The 20,627-nt window shown below is 40.9% G+C and overlaps 2 protein-coding genes across 7 annotated transcripts in view; one reads left to right on the top strand and one right to left on the bottom strand.

Annotated features, from left to right (window-relative positions):
• The window catches only part of SETD9 (SET domain containing 9), an 11,238-nt gene extending 10,168 nt beyond the window's left edge, over positions 1-1,070 (top strand). For both annotated transcript variants that reach the window (XM_083466241.1, XM_083466243.1), the window contains exon 7: positions 7-1,070. The gene's annotated coding sequence lies outside the window, so the exon portion shown is untranslated. The remainder of the gene's footprint in view (positions 1-6) is intronic.
• Positions 583-20,627, bottom strand: MIER3 (MIER family member 3). Of its 5 annotated transcripts, none has more exons than XM_083466029.1 (13): positions 20,249-20,627; positions 19,283-19,360; positions 16,905-17,050; positions 15,659-15,793; positions 14,637-14,757; positions 12,999-13,084; positions 12,502-12,577; positions 9,111-9,262; positions 7,984-8,065; positions 6,901-6,992; positions 5,679-5,806; positions 4,430-4,618; positions 583-4,380 (listed from the first exon to the last, which is right to left on the bottom strand). In XM_083466029.1, the coding sequence occupies exons 3-13, from the start codon at positions 17,001-17,003 to the stop codon at positions 3,864-3,866; spliced, it is 1,677 nt and encodes a 558-aa protein (XP_083322155.1). In that variant the 5' UTR covers positions 17,004-17,050; positions 19,283-19,360; positions 20,249-20,627; the 3' UTR covers positions 583-3,863. The 5 variants fall into 5 exon arrangements, with proteins under 5 accessions (XP_083322155.1, XP_083322157.1, XP_083322154.1 ...); XM_083466031.1 differs by having other exon boundaries at positions 583-4,321; positions 4,473-4,618; positions 20,249-20,610; XM_083466028.1 differs by having other exon boundaries at positions 19,336-19,360; positions 20,249-20,343.

Genomic DNA, 20,627 nt, shown 5'->3' with positions numbered 1-20,627 from the left:
ACCTAGACATCTGTTTGGTGGAATTGCACTCCCTGCAACTCTCGATCCGCCCAGAAATGGGAAGACGTTCCTGCATAAGTACTAGTTGACATGAACAAGTTCTGCAGTTGAGCAGGGCTTGCACTAGAGAATTTCCAAGTGGATCGGCACCCATACTTTGTACTTTCCACGCTTGGGATTCCCAAAAACTTTTATACAGATGCATACTGCCTCTAATGGAACATAGACATTGATGGCCTTCTCCTCCATGAACTTGAATGATTTTTTTAAAGCCAGTCATGTTGGAAGCCATTGCTGCATTTTACAAAAACTAATTCCATAGTGTAACTAGGTGCTGTGCACTTTATTCTATCCATCCTGAATCTTCCAACATTCAGATTCATTGGATGGCCCCAAATTTTAGAATTAGTGGGAGAGAAACCTCTCTGTGCAATCAGAATGTAGCCTTGTCTGAAAATATAAATCTGGTTCTTTATGGATTAGAATCTGAACATCTGAAAACTCCTTTTAAAATAACCCTGTGTGTTCAAATATACTAAAGTGACAAATGTTGCAGAGGCATGAAAACTTTCACAAAAGAAAAAGGGTTTCCAGACATTTATTTCTGGAACTGTACACCAGGTATTAAAGTACAACAAATACAAAATAATGTTCAAAAAAATCAGTGTTTATGTACAAATATTAAAACCAATGCAACAATAGCAACTTCCTCTTGGGCATCCAATACTAAAACTGGTTGCGATTGTCACTAATTTATTTTGCTATGCACAGGGGATTCCAACCTGAATCTAGGAATGACTGGAATTACTGGTTGCTTCAGGAAGGACTGCAGACCTTAACTGTTAGCAAAAAAAACTACTGAGAAGTTTTCCCGCTCATATGGAAAAATCATAACCATGATACTATGTAAATTCAGTTTCTCATTTATAGACAATGTGCTTTTAACACTGGGCAAACAGTCTTCTATTGGTCAGTTTATCCACTAGTTTACATTCAAACTTGAAATACCCACTAAAGACTTTGGTTAAAATTAAACTGTATTTCTAATACACTACTGGATCTGAAATTAACATATGGTTTTGACTTGGTTTTATAAGGAAACTGCACATATCAACCCAATCGTACACAATTTAGTATACTTCAGACAGTATTGTACAGCCTTCAAGTAAAGTCAGCGGTTTGACCATAACAAGAGGGGGAAAATAAGCATTTAAAAAGCTAACGATGAGAAGATGAAATGACTTAACAAAAGTAAAAGTATTGCTCTAATCACAGCACCAGTTACACTTCTATGTGAATCAGCTATCCTTTTCAGAATCCCTGTAGTTAAGTGATACATCTACCAAACTGCAATTGCCCATGATGGATTTTTGGTTTGTTTTTATGAAAAAGGAGAGGAGAGATAATATATTCAGCAATGAACAATGAAGTCATCACAGTTTGTTAGAAGAATTGTGCTTTACCCACATTGAATCAATGTAGATTTCTTCATATGGTTGCAATTCTGCCATCTTCATGCTCTCCCTCAAACGCAATTCTTTTAATAAACGGTAACAAGTTCTCAATTTAAAATGTTTAACACAGAGAAAAACAGGTTAAGTCCAGCTTTTAAAAGAAAAATTCAATAAATAGCTATTTTACATGAATAAAGTCATAGTGGTACAAATTTATGAATGTCACATCAAGCATGCACAAAATGTTACTATACACAGAAGTAGTCAGAAAATATTGAAATAGATATCTAAAAAGATATGCAGAATGTACATATTTACATAATCTTGCAAATTATTGCCTCATTTTAACAAGGAATTAAAAGTAAACATTACCAGCTAGCTAGCCAACAGGCTAAATTAGATCAGCAATTAAAATCTATTAAAACTAGCCGGAATTCATTGTTCTTTCATACCATTTCAGAATTTTGGTCAAAAGTCTTTATTAAATAACTAAAGTGTCCATTCAACTTGCTGACAATCAAAACTTTAGACGAGAAACTAGACTCTCGGTCTTCATTAAGACCCCAGCAATGCATAGATAAACTGAACGTAGTACTGCATCAGCTAATGAGAATGGGTGTTGTCATTTAAGTGCAACTGGTATAAGCATTCAGACATGGTGTAATGATTTTTATACAGACCAGCCACTGTAAACCCATAAACTTGAATGTATAACACAAAAAGAATATGGCCAGTTATTTTACAAAATTATCTGTGATGAGTCGATTCAAAAACAAAAATGAACAAAGATACAGAGTTCAGCACAAATCACAGCAACAAGAAGCCGACAATTTGGCTAAAAGCGTCAGAATACAACACAGGGCCAAGGCTACCCCATTATTGACTGTGTACTTATTAGAATGACAGCTTTTAGATGTATATTTCAGAACAGATCACCAACAGCAACTTTTGTCCACTGTGCTAAATTAATTTGCTAAAATGTTACGTGTGCTATATTAACTCTTTGAAGCCATCTTTGTTACAATGCCATGAAGAACACACAGCACTTTGCTGCATCTCAAACTCAGGATGTCAATGCAGTTCACAGTATGTAGAATAAATACCCTCCCTTTGAAGTATTAACTAAGGCATCTGCTTTCTCTATTTATGCAGTGCAACCATGAAATCATTACTACCAACACTGAAAAGTTTACTCTTTTCTTTAAAAAAAATTGCAATATTTTAAAAAGGAAATTAAATATACATAGTGGCCAGTGCAAAAATAGACATGTTTTACTGCATGTCAGTTGTATTGTTGGAAAATTCAACATTTTTGTGTCGTTCGGGACACATTGCTAACACCTTTTGATTAATATTATAAATGACAGGCAAAGCTAGAATGAAAGGTTAAGCAATAAACATAAAACAGCTATAACAAAGATTCCTCTCCAGAACATGAAATGCAATCCAAGAAAAAAAAATACATCCATGCTTGAAGATGCTTCAAAGTTGTGTATCATCTATGAATCTAGAGTCCCTCATAAGTTTAACACATTGAACTGCAGTGCTCTGAACTTAAGGCAAGTCCTAAGATGTAAACCATTAGTGGAAAATCCTAAGCTGTACCCTCACCTCTCAGTGGCCTAAAGAAAAGTTACATAACATTTGATGTTTTCACATTACACTCAGAAGTGTGGACAACTTCCCCACCCCACCCCAACAGTATACTGTATCATTTCAGCCAATAGGTTTACATACAGAAATCTGTGTAATTGTTTCTGTGTAAGGTAGTCATGGCCTATAATTTGGTAAGAGCATCCAAACACGTTTTTTAGACAGTGCTCCTACAGTCCTTTGTGCTAGTATCCATCAAGATGAACCTGTTGTTCTGTAAACTGAAGTGCTCTGGTTTAGTATGAGAGAAGGTTCCGCTTAAAAATATCATTGTATGTTTGTGCAGTTTAAATTAAAGAAACCTTTCCCTGCTTTTCATTAATTTTAATGCTACATTGAACAGGGATCAGGACTGGTACCTGTAAACAATCACTTTTCCACTGCATCCATTACGGCAGAAGCAACTTAGACTAAAAAAGCCACTCCAATCAGTTCAGAATTTCTGTGCTGGTTTTGAGACATCAGTCTCTGTTTACAGGTTTAAAAAAAGAAAGAGGAAGCAGAGCTTAAAGCTGCACCACAGAGTTCTCTTAGTCCCCAAACTCTGCTAAACGTCGTATGAAGTTTCCACATTTATGGATTGGAAAAAAGTGAAAATACTCTTGATAAATCAAGATATAGTTCTGTACATAAAGACATCACTGATGTCACATAGTTCAAACTTCCAGTGAAAGACTAAGCAAACCTGATCGTTCCCATCAAGTTTACCATAAACCACCAACAGTGTCCACCGTCTCTTCAATTTGCTGATAAAATTCATTCTGAGTGGAGGGCAGTGTGCTGGTGTAATGCATGAGCACTAATAAAGCCATTTGTCTCGTTTGCAGATAGACTGCTAAAGTCAGCCACTGAGACTGCCATTTTGGCACTGGTAATGTGATGCGTGTGATTCTCAAAATCAACACCCAAGTTATTCACAGAAACATCATTCATATATGATTCTGGGACTGCAATTCCCATTTTTAGTCTCTTGGCAGGCCTTTCAGACTCCTCGTTGCACATGTTCATTGGGTTTAACTCGGAGTGATAAAATCCAGTCTCAAATAAATTAAAACAATCACTTTCACCATTACTAGGCAAGTTAAGCAAATCTTCTGTTACAACAGGCACATGATTAACTGCTGTCCGAGGCAAGCTGTCCAGAGGTGGGAAGGCATCATCTAAGCAGTTCACATCTGTAGAGTGGCAGACTGTGGCTACACTGTTGGTCAGTGCTAGAAGAAAGAAAAGCAATATTAGCCAAAATGTCACCATTTTTTTGCCCTTGTGGTCTCTTCCAACTCTATGATTCTATGATTCTATGATTCATTATCCTGACATACAGCAAGCTATTCCAAGACATCATCCGTGCACCCATTAATTTACCTGTCAAATCATTGGCAGTGATAGAGCTCAGAATGCTTAGCTGTTGGTCAGGCGTGGGCTCCGATCTGCTGTTTGACGTTATGGCTGAAGAATGTACAGCTCCACCAAGAGCTTCTGCTTCGTCTACCAACCGGTCCATATAGTCCCTGGAACGACAATGATCATCATAAGGCAAGTAATTTAACTGACTATAATCAGAGGATATGCATCTTCAGAACAGCATCAATGCAATATTATAACATGGATGTGATGTTCTAGAGCAGTGTTTCCCAAACGTTTTTGGGCAACGGCACACCTGTTTACCGGAAAAAAATCTCGCGGCACACCACCATTAAAGCCCCGCCCCGTGACGTCAGCGCGCAGCGTCACGCCGGGAGGGACGCACAAAAGTCAAAGTTTTTTCCCTCCCCGCGAAGCAACGAAAGAGGGCGCCTCAACACCGGGAGGTGGGCAGGGAGCGGGGGGAGCGGCCAGACGGGCTCCGCTGGGGGACTTTCGGCTGCCGGAGGCGGGGAAGGGGCGGCTGCAGCGGACCCGGAAGTGGTTGCGCCCATCGGGGGCGGTGGGAGCGCGCCGTGCGGGTTGGTGGGTGGGGGAAGGAGAGGAAGAGGAGGGGGCGGCGGCGGCGGCCGGAGGCTGGACGGATCCGCGCAGGGACGGCGCGCGAGCCGGGAGGAGACGCGAAGAAGGAGGCAAGGCGAGAGCAGCGCGGCTCGGGATGCATTCGGACTGCCGGCTGCTGCGCCCGAGACGCGGGGTATGGTGAGCAGCCCGGAGCGCCCGCTCCCCCGGGGGACCCGGCCGGCGCTGGCCTCCCTCCTCCTCCTCCTGTTGCTGCTCAGGCGGGACGCGGCGGCGCAGAAAGGTGCGTGCGGGAGCCCCGCCGGGAGGGGAGGGACCAGAGCCTTCCCGCCTTTCTTGCTTGGCGCCCACCCAAAAGCCCGCCGGGTTTTCGCGCCTTCCTCCAGTAGGCCGGCCGAAGCGAGCGGCGATGGGATGTGGGAGCTCGCTCGCTCGCCGCCCCGCGTGTGCTCGCCGCCGCCGCCCCGCCTCTCGCCGCCCGACTCGCCCGCCTCCCTCCCACGGCACACCAGCCGGTGTCTCACGGCACACTAGTGTGCCGCGGAACACCGGTTGGGAAACACTGTTCTAGAGGAGAAAATCGCAAAACACAAAAATAAAGCCTATCAAGGTTGTTGAACTTACGTGACTCCAGGATGGTGGTTGTACCTCTTTTTTCCAAATCTAGTTTGCTGTGCAAAGTAATCGTATCGTTCAGATTTCTTCCACATGTAGTAAAATGCTACACATTCAGCAACTGTTCTTGTTCTCACCTAAAAAAAATTGGCACATTCAAGTCTTGATATTGATATCCATCATAAATCTGTACATGGAAATGCTGACTTCCTTCTGAAAGAGCTGGCAAAGAAGGACCTGACTCCCCCAATAAATTAATATAATCCTGAGGGACTCATAGTGTTGAATCATAGAATCGTGCCCAAATTCACATTGTGAAAGCCAACAATATTCTAAGGATTCTTTAATTGGGGAGACTTGCTTGTAGAATGTAGTAAGAAGATACTTACTACATAATACAAAAAATTGTGGTTGGCTATTAGCATGCTGAGAGGGAACAGGGAGGATAAGGATTCCAAATTCTGTCTCATTTTGACTGGGTGCAGAATTCATAGGCTGGTTCATTGCTACAAAAACAAGATAGTACACCCCTGCAACTAGAGGTCTGAATCATCCAGATTCTGCTCTAGTTCCATAAGAGCTTTTCTAGTCAAAGAAATCAAGTCATATATAGTTTTCCGGCCATGCCTTCTTCAGAGAAGGATATCACTTGTGGCCCTCCAGATCTTGTTGAACTTTAACTCCCATCACCCTCTGATAGGATAGTCAATTGCCAGAAATGATGGGAGTTAAAGTTCACCAACATATGGAGAGCCACTGGTTCCCCTTCCCTGTCACAAAGGTTTCTTATTAAACACCACTGAAAGCACCTGGAATCTTGGATAAAGGAAAAAGTTATGACACACTTTCTGAAAACCTTCCTCTCCTGGGTCTTGGGATGAAGAAATGGCAGGAATAGATTTAGAAAAAGGAACATGTCTGAAAACACAACTCTGAGCTTGGTAGACAAGCCTCCTTCCCATTTGGATGAAGAGACTGTCTTATTGCTCCATGTGGCCTGCTTTCTCCTGTTTCCAGATTGGCAGATACTATCTGGGGAACAAAAAGGGTAGTGGCACTAAGTTGACTTTGTGCACCACTGAGACATCTTCCAGCCAGCTGCTGGGATAAGCATATGAATGAATTGGTCCCTCCGTTAACAGTAATGGGTCAGTAACAATATGCTGTCTATACATCTCCAATTTTAAAAACACAAGCACCATTTGTTTCATTTATTTGTATATCAACATACCTTATTTTTTTGTATGAGATGAAAATCTTTCCCATAAATCAGAAGTGCATGTTCAAAGTTTCTACATTCTTCTTCTGTCCAGGCTGTCATCTCTTAAGAAGGACAGAAAGGACAATTAAGATTGATGGTCTGTTCAAATTAATAGCCATTCCACCCTCCAGCACTTGGACAGCAAAGAAAACTTCACCCACCCAGTAATAGCAATCCACAAGTGGAAAGCTCACACCTAGCAGTAAGAAGACCATAGATGCAGAACTACATATGTTACTCCATTTGGGTTCATGGGAAGCAAGCTTATTCTGGACTACACAGTTTTTGCTTCTTTGTTAAAAAAAATTCAACATACTCATATTCTTATGGGATGCTCAGCTATTAGCTCTATTGTACTACTTTTGTGCAACCAGTGACAATCATATTTATGGCTATTTTAGTCCATGCTCAAGACAAATAATAATAATGCTAATTTGCATTACCTGAAAAATAGAGCTTAAGACCTAGAGCTCCTTTGAGTAAAATTCCACTCACAGGATGCTCTTGCTGTATGAAAAGGAGATGACAATTTTTGCCAATTCTTCCTTTCACACTTACTGAAAAGCTGTTTTGAAGAGTTGAGGATACAGAGTGAAAATACAGGAGCAAAGTGCCTGACTCTGTTAACTCATTGAAGGTAGAATCAGAACTGGAAGTTGAAGGAAGATTACTTCCACTTCTGGCTTGTCACAGAAAATTTCAAGAATGCCTTTTGACTGCCTGCACAAGGAGTTAAGTCATGTCTGTATGCTTCATTCCTCTGCTGCCCAAGAATGAATTGTCTTCCAATATCTAATTACATGAACATTCCAGCTGTTACTGATGGCAGCAAAATGATCTGTTCTACTGCTACAAACTGTTGAAGAACTGGGGTAGATGACTTGCCACCTCAACTCATTTCTGCACTTTTCAACTTAAAACAATTTAAACCATTCTTACAGCACAATCATATGCTTGTTTACTCTGAAGTAAGCTCCACAGAGTTCAATGGACTTACTCCCACTTAAGCGAGTAAAGGTTTGTAGCCTCAAACTCTTTGCAGTGATTTCTTACCTTGAAATGCCTTTCCATTGGAGCAGTATCTTTCAATTGCTTCTTTTACGTTGTGGTTACATTTGAAAAGTTCATAGAGTGCCTAGGTGAGATAAAAATATTTATTGTTAAAAGAAGTCAAAAGTATACAGTAGAATGGTTATACTCCCATGACAACCAAAAATTGTTTACTTTATTATAGTGCAATTTCTCAAAATATTTATCATTAATATAAAGATTATTTGAACACCAGAACAGGGCTGTGTCCAGTGGTTTCTCTCTACCAGAACAAGGGCTCTTGCACAGGCAGACAGGTGCGTTTGAAAATTGCGCAAGAGGAATCTAATGCAATAGTTAGGCTAGCGGAAACTCATTTGTGCAACAGATTTCCCAATCTACTGTGCAACGAAGTTACCAGCAACATGTTTGTATGTTATCTTGCACAACAATGTTCTGCTGGCACAAAACATTTTGCCAACAAGTGTACCTCTACACAACTCTAACTACATTGGAGACAACCCAGTGTCCAAAGATATTGTGCCTCGTGGGAATTACAAAGCCATAAAGAATGGTGGTTGCTGCTGGTTACATCTGAAGAAGTTTCCTAAAAGCTCAAACTAGGGATTTTAAGATATGGAAAGCAGCAAACACACATAAAAGTATGAAAGACCGTTGCCTCAAAGCACTTGGAGTGGAGGAGTGCTGGGGAGCCCTGACTGGCTGTACCTGCCACCATAGATTTGCTGTGTGTATAGGGATGGATCTGAATTCAAATTATGACAATCCATTAGCAAAACAAACCAATTTGCACTTTTGGTAAATTTACTCTGAGCCTCTTTCAAAACCTATTTATTTTTAAATGACGGTAAGCTTTTCATCACCCAAGAATAAGGATCCTTGGGAGGAGGGAGTTGGTGGGAGGGGAAGAGGGTAAGGATATTTCGTTTATAAAAACTTTTGGAAATATTCTGACATGTCATGGCATAAATTTAAGTGTGATGAAAATAAGCCATTCTTACAATTGTTCATTAATATAAATGTATCAAAATGTAGGTTCAAATCAAATGAAAGCAAAAAGATTTGAGTGGTCTTTTCTTGTAACATAAGCAGAGAAAAGCCCTAGTCATATGTTCAGGTAAGAAACATACCTGTTCATTATCCCTTGTATGCATTCCCTCATGAATTCTGCCAATCGTTTTTTCATTTCCAGTTCTTAAAGAGGTCTCAAAAAGGTACTCTCTAACTTTATTTTCTGAAATCATACCAGGCTGCCAAAGTAGCTGGTCTTCATTTTTATATGCTGTGAAGAAAAATCATTGGAACACAAATGATAGGAAATACTCTTCAGTAACATAAAAGCAAAATATTGTGAAAATAAGAGCATATTGGCCACAAAAATAAAGATGTAAGGGACTTAGCCATTAGACAGGTTGTGTAAAAGAGAGCTAATGAAAAGCAAACATCCTTTAAAACTATTGGTGAGTAATCATCCTCCACAAAATGTCAAATGGGGCAAGTGAAATGGGTATAATACTTGTCAAACCTAATAATCAAAAGTTGCAATTAACTTTTTCAGGTGACTCTCACCAAGAAACACATGCAGAACTTCAGGCATGCTAAAATTAGAATATTAAAGGCCAGATTTAACTAATTACTCCCACTAGTGTAAGCCCACACAAGGACAGTGATTTTCCCTCTCTCCTCCCCCCATGTCCCCCCGCCAAATTGGCTTGGGGTGTGTGCCAGGAGAACCCCCAAAACAGCATGCATAGAGAGGAAAGGGGTGATCATTCTATCTCACAAGTTGAAATGTTTGTACTAATGAAATGACTGCTATAGTGCTGTGTTGAGTTCTTACCTAAGTGGTTTCTATGCCTTTTTTCTTAACATCTGAATAATATACATCAGCATTAAGACTGAGTAATCATATTTAAGATGCATTTACATGTAGTCGAGTAAAAACAATGTCAAAGTTAAAGTTTGAATTTGTTTAAATGTAACATTTAAGCCACACTTTAAAGATTTTAACTATAAATCAATATTTAAGAAAAATAATAAATATTTCAGTTCAACCACTTTGGGTTATTGAAAAAACTTTTCAGGTTTTATTTAGCACATAAAAGGAATATGGTGTACTCTTTATAAAACTGTGTTTACTAATCTCACTTAAGCTTAGCACTTAGTTTTATGAAGATAAAATCTAATTCTGAACAGAAGCTCTGATGATTCATTGCTTTCTGGGCACAATTCAAGGTCATAGTTTTAATTAACATAATCCCAAGAAGCCTTCACCCCGGTATGGCTCCCCTTTATCACATCACAGCCCAACAAGACAACAACAAGAATCCACCAACAGCATATGAATCAGTATTGCTAACCTGATCCAAAAACACACACCCCCAAACTCACACATGAAAACAAAGTTCACCACAGCCAATCACAAACAAACAACCACACCCTGGGCCAACCCCAACCTCTCTCACCACCAAAGGAACACAAGCGAATGGCAAAGAGAACCTGCACAAGCAACGCTGACACAAAACCCCACATATACATTAAATGGAACACCCTCCCACCAGATGTCAAAAGAAAAACAACTACCAGTCTTTTAGAAGACATCTGAAGGCAGCCCTGTTTAGGGAAGCTTTTAATGTTTAATAGGTTATTGTATTTTAATATTCTGTTGGAAGCCGCCCAGAGTGGCTGGGGAAACCCAGCCAGATGGATGAGGTATAAACAATAAATTAGTAGTAGTAGTAGTAGTAGTAGTAGTAGTAGTAGCAGTAGTAGTAGCAGTAGTAGTAGTAGTAGTAGTAATAGTACAGTGGTACCTCGGGTTAAGAACTTAATTTGTTCTGGAGGTCCGTTCTTAACCTGAAACTGTTCTTTACGTGAAGCACCACTTTAGCTAAGGGGGGCCTCCTGCTGCTGCTGCGCCACTGCTGCGCCATTTCTGTTCTCATCCTGAAGCAAAGTTCTTAACCCGAGGTACTATTTCTGGGTTAGCGGAGTCTGTAACCTGAAGCGTCTGTAACCCGAGGTACCACTGTAGTAGTAGTAATAGTAGTAGTAGTAGTAAAATAGAAACATTGCCACCCGACCCCCACCCCCACCCACCATGGCCCCCTCCACCTCTTCCCCCTTTTCTTCCTAATGTAACACTAATGTCTCAACAAATGAAACTGATCTGTAGAAAATGTAACTTGAAAAAAGAGACATTGCACATACTTCTGTAAACCAAGAAATCTTTAATAAAAAATGCATTAAAAAACCCACATAGTCCCAATAAGCTTAAAACCCACAAAACATTAGGGAGCACACTGAGATGCCTCCTATTGGGAAGACCTGCTCCAAATACCCTACGTGGTACTGAATCAAAGAGGAGCAAAGCTTTCATTAATGTGCCACCAATCTTCTCCTTACTGGAGAAGCCTGAGAGAACATGACGTGGCAAATTGTGGGGGGGGCAGGGCGGGGTACAATGACAGACAGAAGACTAATGGCCACACACTCTGAGGGGAAATAAACCACAAGACCTTTAAACACACCCAGGAAACACTTGAAGCAAGCTAAGCATGGAGGCACACCACTCACATACACATCCGACACGCAAGACGCACAAGCTATTCAGCAATTAAATCAGGCCAGAAGAGCAGGTGCAACGTACAAGTCTGCTTTAAGCAAGACGGGAAAATGAACTGTCACTTCAAGGGGAGGGATGCCTCAAAGATTCCACCAGACTGCCTTTAGGTAACAAGGACTACTCTCACTTGATGTTTTCCTAGTGCCCATTCAAAAAAAGATGCCATGCTGCAAGGCTGCCAGCAACCCTCTCTCCCCCTTGCCGGGACTGCAAGGAACTGTTGCTGTATGGCAGAACTGCACTGGTGCCAAAATGCTAGCATCTCATCCTATGTTACTAAATCAGCAGCCCAGAAAATCTGTGCTAGCCATCTTCCACATATCTTTGCCCAACTAAATGCTGTTACAAATACTGTATTGTTACAAATACAATCTTCAGTGTCGGCCGGCAGTAAAGGATGTGCTAGCTGTTACATTCAAAGTGGTTTTTTCCCATGGGAAGTCTTCCTGTGTTCTACAAATATTTTTGCATTCTTTGCCCTATGTTTACAAGTTTATGGAAGGCAACCTTGAGTCTAGCTTTCATGTATCTAAGAATTTATAATGAGATGATTGCGACCACTTCTGTGCTGCTTTTCAGAAAACAAAGTGCTTCATAATACACCAGTAAGACTCAAAACAACCCTGTGAATTAGGATAAGGCTGAGATAGTAAAACACAGCTGGTGAGCTCCATGGATGAGTGATGCTTTAGAACTGGATGTCCAGAATCCAAATGCATTACTCCATTCCCTGCACTGCCATGGCCCTTTGACATTTCAATATTCTACCCTGAGAGTATTGAAACTAAAACTTTTCAAAATGCAATTTTCAAATCTTGATACAACGGTCCCAGGGCAGTGTACAAGTTTAAACAATATAATCATTAATTTATTCAAGAAAAATAATGGGAACTCACCCTTTTCATCATCGCTGCTGCTCTTGCCCAAATAAGGTGGAATTTCTGCTTGGTACTGTGCACCAATCATTATTTCCTGCAGAAACATTTTTTCAAAGTATTTTATTATGCATTTATTTATATATGGCTCTCATAAAAAACAATTGTAAACTAAATGGTGATTATCTAAACACCATCTTCTCTCCTTGCACAACATCCAACTTTCTCACTTCCAAGCATACAAAGGGGAAGCAACAATATTTCTTTTGAGAGCTGCCAATCCCCTTGACTTCTGTGGGAGCCTTCATAGGGGCTGCTGCTGGGAGGGGTAGCTAAAAGCTTACACAGGCAAGCAGAACACTGCCCATGATGCCCCAAAGCAGCATCAAATGTAAGTCCAGGGAAATGCATATTTCATATATTTTAATTTCACAGTCTTTATGTATCCAAGATATGTGGCTCAGTTTAGTTATTTAAGTATGTTTAAATCCACTAGTGTGGGTCATTCTAAGGGTTACCTTCCGCAAATCTTCAGATGAATTCCCCGCATCCACTTCCACATCTTCACCATCAGATTCTTTATCACCATCGCATGTAGTATTTGCTTTTTATAATGGAAAATGAACAAGTGTTAATTCAGGCATATTTAACCACTTGAATTTCACGTACTGCAACATAAGTAGTTCCGAAAACAGTTTTTTATAGTTTTGTTTTGGGCACTAGACAGCAAAATTATCAGTTACATTCCGCTGCACAAAAAGGGTAGGCATCAGAGACTGACAGGGTAATCCTCTGGATTGTATTAAACAAAGTCCTACTAAGAGTAGACTCACTGAAATGAATGAACTTAAGTCAGTCCTGTCCCATTCACTTCAACAGGTATACTATGAGAAGGACTAGCACTGAATACCACCCAATGTCTACTCTGGTGTTAGTCCTACTGAGTAATGTAGAATTTACTCCCCGGTTAAACATGTCTAGAAAAGCTAACCTTCCAGATGTTGGGACTCCTTCCATCAGCCCCAGTCAGCAGGGCCAGTAGTTAGGGTTGATGGGAGGTAAAGTCCAGCAACATTCAGACAGCCACAGGGTAGTCAAAGCTGGGGTACAGGAGTGCAGCCTAAGTCCAGAACCATGATTCAGAAGGCTGAGGACATTAGCGCTTTCAGATGATCAATTACCAAATGCATGTATACCAGCCTCTACAGAACTCTGTAAACCAAAATTACATTTCCCATTGCTCTCTTTCATTGTGTTTCTCGTCTTACTTAAATTGTAAAGCGGAGGGCAGGGCCCCTGCATTTTACACTGCTTTATGCACAGTGCTTTGTTTACATAGGTTTATTAGAAATATCACCACATTTCAGTTTAAACCAATACAAAGTATGCCAGTGATTAAATGAAAATTGGATTGCTCTAATGTTTTCTGTGCCTGCTACTCCCAATTTGCACACGAAGAAGTATTTATTCAGATAATTTAGAATGCACAGTAAGTGGCTGATAAAAGGAACTGCAACAAATTCCTGTGTCAATTTTTCCTCCAGCAAGGCACCACAAAAGAATAATAAGAGAGTGGGAGACATATGTAATACTGACCCTATTAAATGATCTTCAGTAATTTCCACATTATAGTTTCTTTCACTATCTGGAGTTTTGCAAGTTCAAAACACATGAATAAAGTGTTTCAGGATAGTTTTATGAATTTTGGTTACCAATACCCCTCCTCTAGAGCATACGAGTCAAAAAGGATTTATGATTATTCCTAACATACTAAGAATTACTCTTCCTGAAAATGAAGCATGGTCACAGATGCACACTTGTTCACCAACTCTGCCATGGCACCCCTTTTTTAGATAAATTAAAGTTATGCAGTTTGTTGAAAGTCTACTAGGTGGTGTGGTTAGTACTTCTGCACTGCTGCAACATTAAATTTCACACTTTTGTCTCACAACCATGTGATTTACTAGTACAAAATGGACCATGTGTAGACCAAAAGCCTTGGCTACATTTAAAATAATTGAGTGCAACAAGCTGAGACAGAATGTGTTCCTTCAGTTAGAGAGCAAAATGCATGACCGAATCAATCTCACAGTCCTAATACTTCTACTTCTGACACAATCTTCTGAAACACAACATATTAATATTATTTTCCCTACATCTTAAAGGCCGAGGGAAAAAGTCTGTAGTTTCATGTGAAGTAACCGATGGTGTCAAATCATCAGCAGAAGACTGTGTTTCTTCATCATCTCCTGACAATAGGTCTTTGGCTATTTCCTCCTGTAATCAGAAGAGTCAATCATTAGTATCATTCCACTCTGGAAGAAGTAACTGTATCTTGAAATTCATCATATTCCTTATGTGGAAGCCTGGAGAAGAGGGGCCTTCATACTATAATTTCATTTACTACTTATATCAGACTCAGTTAGAGTTAAGAAAATTCAAGAGATAAAGGGAAACAATTAAAACATCCAGTAGTTTTAGGTTTCAGTAATTACATAAAGCACCTGAGCTTTGTATATATGAAAAATTACAGCCTGTCACTAGCAACTCAATACTGACAATGTGACCAACTGAAAGAAAAGGGTGTTCAAAAGAAACTACAAAGTAACATTTGATAAAGGAGGTATATGTAGATGTAATGCATACTATTTATTTGAAATCACTTTTACTTTTTCTATTTACTTTTTAAAAATGTCTTTAACATTATAAATATCTCATTTTCCTTTCATTTTGAGTTACATGAGTTATATCCAACACTGTTATTTAGCTGATGGTAAGGCAGGCCATTTTCAGTTATTATGAAATCATTGCCCTTCATAAGGGTGAGGGGCTGTAGTGGAGAGAGGGAAAATTGCTTCCCATTTTTGCTACTGGAAGTATTTACTCTCAAGTGAGTGGCACCATTGGATACAACTCAGTTATTCAACTTACAGCCCAATCCTAACCATTTGTACTACTGTTTTCATCACCAAAAATTACTTCCAGGGAAAGCATGTGTTGAAATGAAACTAATTATCTACAAGTTAAAGGAAAATTGTTGTCAGATTTCAAAGATTTTTGCATAAATGCAGAATATTTGGGCCTCAACGTTCAGGGCAATGAGGGGATTTCATGGTAACCATAGAACCCATGAGTCTCCTGCCTCACATTGTAACAAAGAAACATGTTTACGACTTACTTTATCCAAAGTCATGTCTGGTAGTTCATCTGCAAGTTCACTTGGGGAACTATCTGCACTGGAACTTGCTATAACTGGAATTGTCGGTTCATAGCCATAGAATGCCAATAAGTCTTCTAAGGGCATGCTTCCTTCCTAGGTTTTTTTTCAAAGGGAAAAAAAGATGCATTGCCATTTGTAAAAACAACAACATATTTTTAAATATGCAGAAACAAAATGGTTTTAACAACTACCAAAAAAAAAAAAAAAGATTTTCCAAATCTAAGATATAGGAAAATCTAATTTAAATACTCTTTCTCCTAAGGTTTAGTTAAGTTTTCAGCCCAAGTAAAAACATTCCTCAAGCCATTCTTCAAGCTTTTCGAATTCTCAGAATTGGCCTTGTATTGAGAGATGTTATATAAAAAACTAGATTCTAAATTTTAGATGTCTGATTGCGATGACCTGTCCTGTGATCATTTTATGAGGCAGGACAGGATATAATTTTTACAAATAAATAAAATAGAAGAGGGATTTAAATATGCAATATAAATTAACAGAGATGACATTTGCAATCTGATCCTGTGCTGTCACTTTACCTGCAATGGACAAACATTCTATCACTTGGGCATCCTATCATATGGTTCTGCAATAGCACCTCAACAGCCTTGTACACAGTACAGTCATACCTTCCAAAAAGTTCAGAAACCAAAGCATGGCTTCTGATTGGCTGCAGAAACCTCCTGCAGCCAATTGCAAGCTGCGGAAGCCCTGTCGGACATTCAGGTTCCAAAGAACATTTGCAAACTGGAATGCTCACTTCCAGGTTTGTGGCATTCGGGAGCCAAAATGTCTGAGTACCAAGGGATCCAGGATCCAAGGTACGACTATACAGCTATACTACCCTTTGATCTCCTTAAAGTGCTGGCAGTACTGATGGCTGCATAGTAAACAAATTTGCTTTTTAAAAAAATATGAGATAACCTTTTTTTCTGAATCTAGAATTGGTATTTAAGGTGACAGAGCGTAAGGCGATGCTGTGCAGGAGTGGTTTTCTATCATCTTGCATTGTTGTCATATCAATAGATAAGTTTTTCTGCTGCTGTTCTTTAAGTATTTGTTCCCATAACTTTTTAAACTGATTGAGTCAGCTCAGTGGTATTCTACGAAAATTCTCCCCACATTTTCTTTGGTGTTTAAGAATGAACACACAATTTAACCAAAGTTATACTAAACATCCAGCATGCATAAAGGAAGAATTCCTTACCTTTTCTAAGTCTTCAATCTCAGAACCGAAATTTTTACCCTCATCCATCATTTCCTCCTCTTCAAGAGTTCTTTCATCATCATAGTCATGTACCAACATTTCAGCTGTAGGGTCAAAGTCATGATCCTCAGAAGATAAAGAGCCAACTATAAAAGACAATTTAAATCACTTTAGGAACACACAAAATGATATCAACACTAAAAAACAATGGTAAAAATCATTTAAGTTCCAAAGTTAATGCTCCAAACAAAGAAGCATCAACATCCATTTTTATTATGCACAAGTTGTACACACACTTGTATGGACTGCAATTAAATCAAAAAGAGAATGAGCCTCATGCCTCTTATTCTAGAATAGCTCTACCAGACAAGTGAAGAGACTGCTCTGGAAGAAAAGTCTTAGTGACCCTTAATTACAGTCTTTGTTGCAAGTACTGTATGTTAATTATTTGCATGAATATTAACTATGCATGTATGAGCTCAAATGTAAGCACAGTTCTTTATTTGTAGGAAACACACAAAAAGTTGGATCGCAGATTTCAGAAATGTAGTGTCAGTATACAAACACCTACTGAACAGGAAAAAATGTTGCTGATTAGAAGCTGACTCACTTGAAAATATGGTTAAAAACAGTTTGGAGGAAAGGGAAACACCATCTAAACAAGTCAACATTAAGCGTTGACAAGTCATTTTTAACTTGCAAGAGAAGTTATACTATTTAAAACTGTGTAAAACAGCCCCAGATATGCAACATGCTTGTTATAAACACACCAAGACAGTATATATTGTGTTGCAAATTAATGGTAACATATCTGAGTGGTGAATGCCCACTTCCTTGGACTGCATAAGCTTGGATATCAGAAGATCTTCTTGATTTCAAGAAACCCAAGATCTTTGGACCAACTTTGAACTGCACATTTCCAAGTAACTGTGAAGTATCTGAATCAGGACAATTTAAATGCATACAGATGATACTTCAATTAAATCTAATTTACCTGAAGTTGATGAAATGGAGAAATGCTATAAGCTTGTTCTCAGACAATAAATGTAAATAAAAAATTCACACAGATCTTCCTGTTTCATTTTTAAAAATAAAGTTTCCTCTCTTTGATGCTAAAATATACTGAAGAATATACTTATTTAATCTAAAGTAACAAAAGCCTGTTAAAGGGTCCCCCAACCATGCAGAGCAGCTATGGAGAGCACAGGGAGGCTGCAAGGGGGTAAAGGAGCCCCTTTGCATGAGTCTGTCAAGTACTCTTTTAGCTTGTTTTATTTTGTATATAGAGTTAAAGGAGATGCTCCAAAAAAGGCTGTATATTTAATAACAGAATCCTATACTCAGTTAATTCAGTTAAGCTTTCTTACATAAACTAAGTAATCTTTCTCAATTACTCTATTAATAGGTTTAGGTAATTTGGCAACTTTTGAAAATATGTAGGATACAGGATTTTGCATTTGATTTCATTAGAAGACAAATTAACATTCACTACACTTCAATTTCATTGACAAATAGTTCCACATCTGCTTCTATTCATTGAAGTTATGTAAGTTCTACAAACACATCAACAATAATGACTACAAAAGCAATTAAAGCAATAAGACCAAGCCTACATCCTACATGAAAAGGATCCTACCTACATCCACAGCCTAATTCTAGCCATGGCTAGAACAAAGTTTCATTAAGTTCAATGAGATTTATATGCAACTTTCACGTGGGCACAATCTTACTTAGGAATAACTTGCATTTCTTATCATTTTTAAAAATTAATTCTGTCTGGTGTACTTTGGTTTGGCTGTACTTTGCTGTTCTTACTGTTGTGAGCCACCAAGAGCCAGGGTAACATTTTAAAAAATAAAAGAATAATTAACTTCCATTTAAATCAACATTATTCAATTCTGAAGATCTCAGATTTCAAGGCTGCAACTTTAAGTTCATTTCTCAATAAAGTTCTTCTCAATTCAGGGGGACATACTTTTGCAGAAGCATACATTTAGGAAAGCAGAAAATGGTTTGAGGATTGCTGAAGGAGTGACTCCTGAAAGCAGCAAACAACTAGCATTAGGGATTTTACTGACTTACATTTTAAGGCAAGTTGTCCCACATGTACCATAGATTTTATTTAGAAAGTTAAATGCCTGGCTTTTACAACACCCACAACAGCTTTGCAACCCGTCACTACAGATTGTACAAGAGAGAACAGCTCTACAGGGCTCGACCCTTCTAGAACCAAACAAGTGACTTTTAACATGAAAAAACCAAGAAACAAAATAGGAAAGATGGAGGAGGTGGGGTGGGGTGGGAGAATCACTGTAAACAGAGAAAATACACAAAGCATCTTTTGACAGATGCGCCTGTAACCTGGCCCTTAACCGTACCCAAAAGCTTCCCACTGCCGGAATCACAGAAGAAGGAACTGAACAGGACAAACCTGGGCTCGAACTCCCAAAGGAAGCCTGGAAACAAGCAACGGGAGAAAGAACTGGTTAGAGATGAGCTGTACCAAAAAAACAAGGTGGAAAGGAAAAAGGAAAAGGGGTGGGTGGGTTGTTAATGGAACACATTTCAAGTTTTTTTCGCACACACTTCTCTCCGCCGCCACCCCCCACAACTTCGCCTTCCCTTTTTGTCTCTCAGCATCCCTTCCTCCCTCTTTCCCCACCCGCCACGACCAGGGCGCAACTCCGGAGCCTCCATCCCTCGCCCGCCCGGCCGCCCATCCCTTTCGCCGTAGCTTCTCCCCCCACACCCGCCCAGCCCTTCGAGCGTCGCCTCTCGCCCTCCAAGCTCGGAGCCCCTTTCGCTTTCCCCATTCCCACCGACCCACTGACGCGACCCGGAGGGCCCCGCGACACCCGCGTCCCCACCTCGGCCGGGCCCGCCCGGGCGCTGACAGGGGCTGTCCGGAAAGCAGCGGCGAAGGCAGCCGGACCGCCCGTCGGAAAAACACTCACACCCCACAAAACTCGCTCAGCCCCACCAGACCCCCTCCATCCCGCGGCCTTGGCCCTCCTCGGGAGCCCCGCGGAGCAAGAGCTTGGCCCGAGCGCCCTCCACCTCCGCGCCCAGCCGCGGGACTGTGGGTGGAGACCGGCCGGGCAGCTCCGCAGACAGCCATCGGCAGACGGACGGCAGCTAGCCGCGGCCTACTCGCGCAGGCTGCGCTCCGCCGGGGCAGGCGGCTCCAGCAGCCGCCCGGCGACCCCCGAAGCCCCCGAGGCGGGCCGGCGACCCCCGTAAGGGAGTCACGGGGCCGCCCAGGGGGCCGGAGGGAGAGCCCCGCCAGCGGAGCCCCGCCAGGAGCCCGCCGGACCCCAGCGCCCCTACCCGCTTTCCCCGCTCACCTCCGCCATATTGGGAGCGCTCGGGCTGAGCAGCAGCGATGCGCCAAGTGCCCGGATGGGGCCGCTAAGCCAATGGCAGCCCGGCCGGGACTGGGGCTGGAGCCGGCCGGAGAGGGAGGGAGGCGAGGCTGCCTGCTTAGCCGGGCGGGCTGGTTGATGTGGGGAAGGTGGCGGCGGCGGAAGCGCAGGTTGTGGAAGCCAGCGCGGTCCTTCCCATCCTGTCAAAACTCTTCCCCCAATCTTCCCTCAGTGTCCTGATAGGAGCGTCCAATATGTTCGGGGGTACGAAAGGGGGATATTTCATCTCTCCCACCCCACTTCCCTTCAAGCACAAGCAGCTGACAGCAACCCCCGAGCCTATTGCTGAAGTTTGACAGGG

Source organism: Podarcis liolepis (assembly GCF_965112155.1).
Source record: "Podarcis liolepis genome assembly, chromosome: 11".
NCBI classification, from domain to species: Eukaryota; Metazoa; Chordata; class Lepidosauria; order Squamata; family Lacertidae; genus Podarcis; species Podarcis liolepis.
The sequence above is the reverse complement of the archived record's forward strand: the minus strand, read 5'-3'. Positions and strand labels throughout refer to the sequence as shown.

Bases quoted from the DNA above. Each gene is read 5' to 3' on its own strand.
- MIER3 (XM_083466028.1), bottom strand. The intron at 8,066-9,110 runs GTATGTTTCTTA...TATCTCACCTAG, and splicing joins ATACAAGGGATAATGAACAG to GCACTCTATGAACTTTTCAA. The intron at 4,619-5,678 runs GTAAGTTCAACA...TTGTCGTTCCAG, and splicing joins AACCACCATCCTGGAGTCAC to GGACTATATGGACCGGTTGG.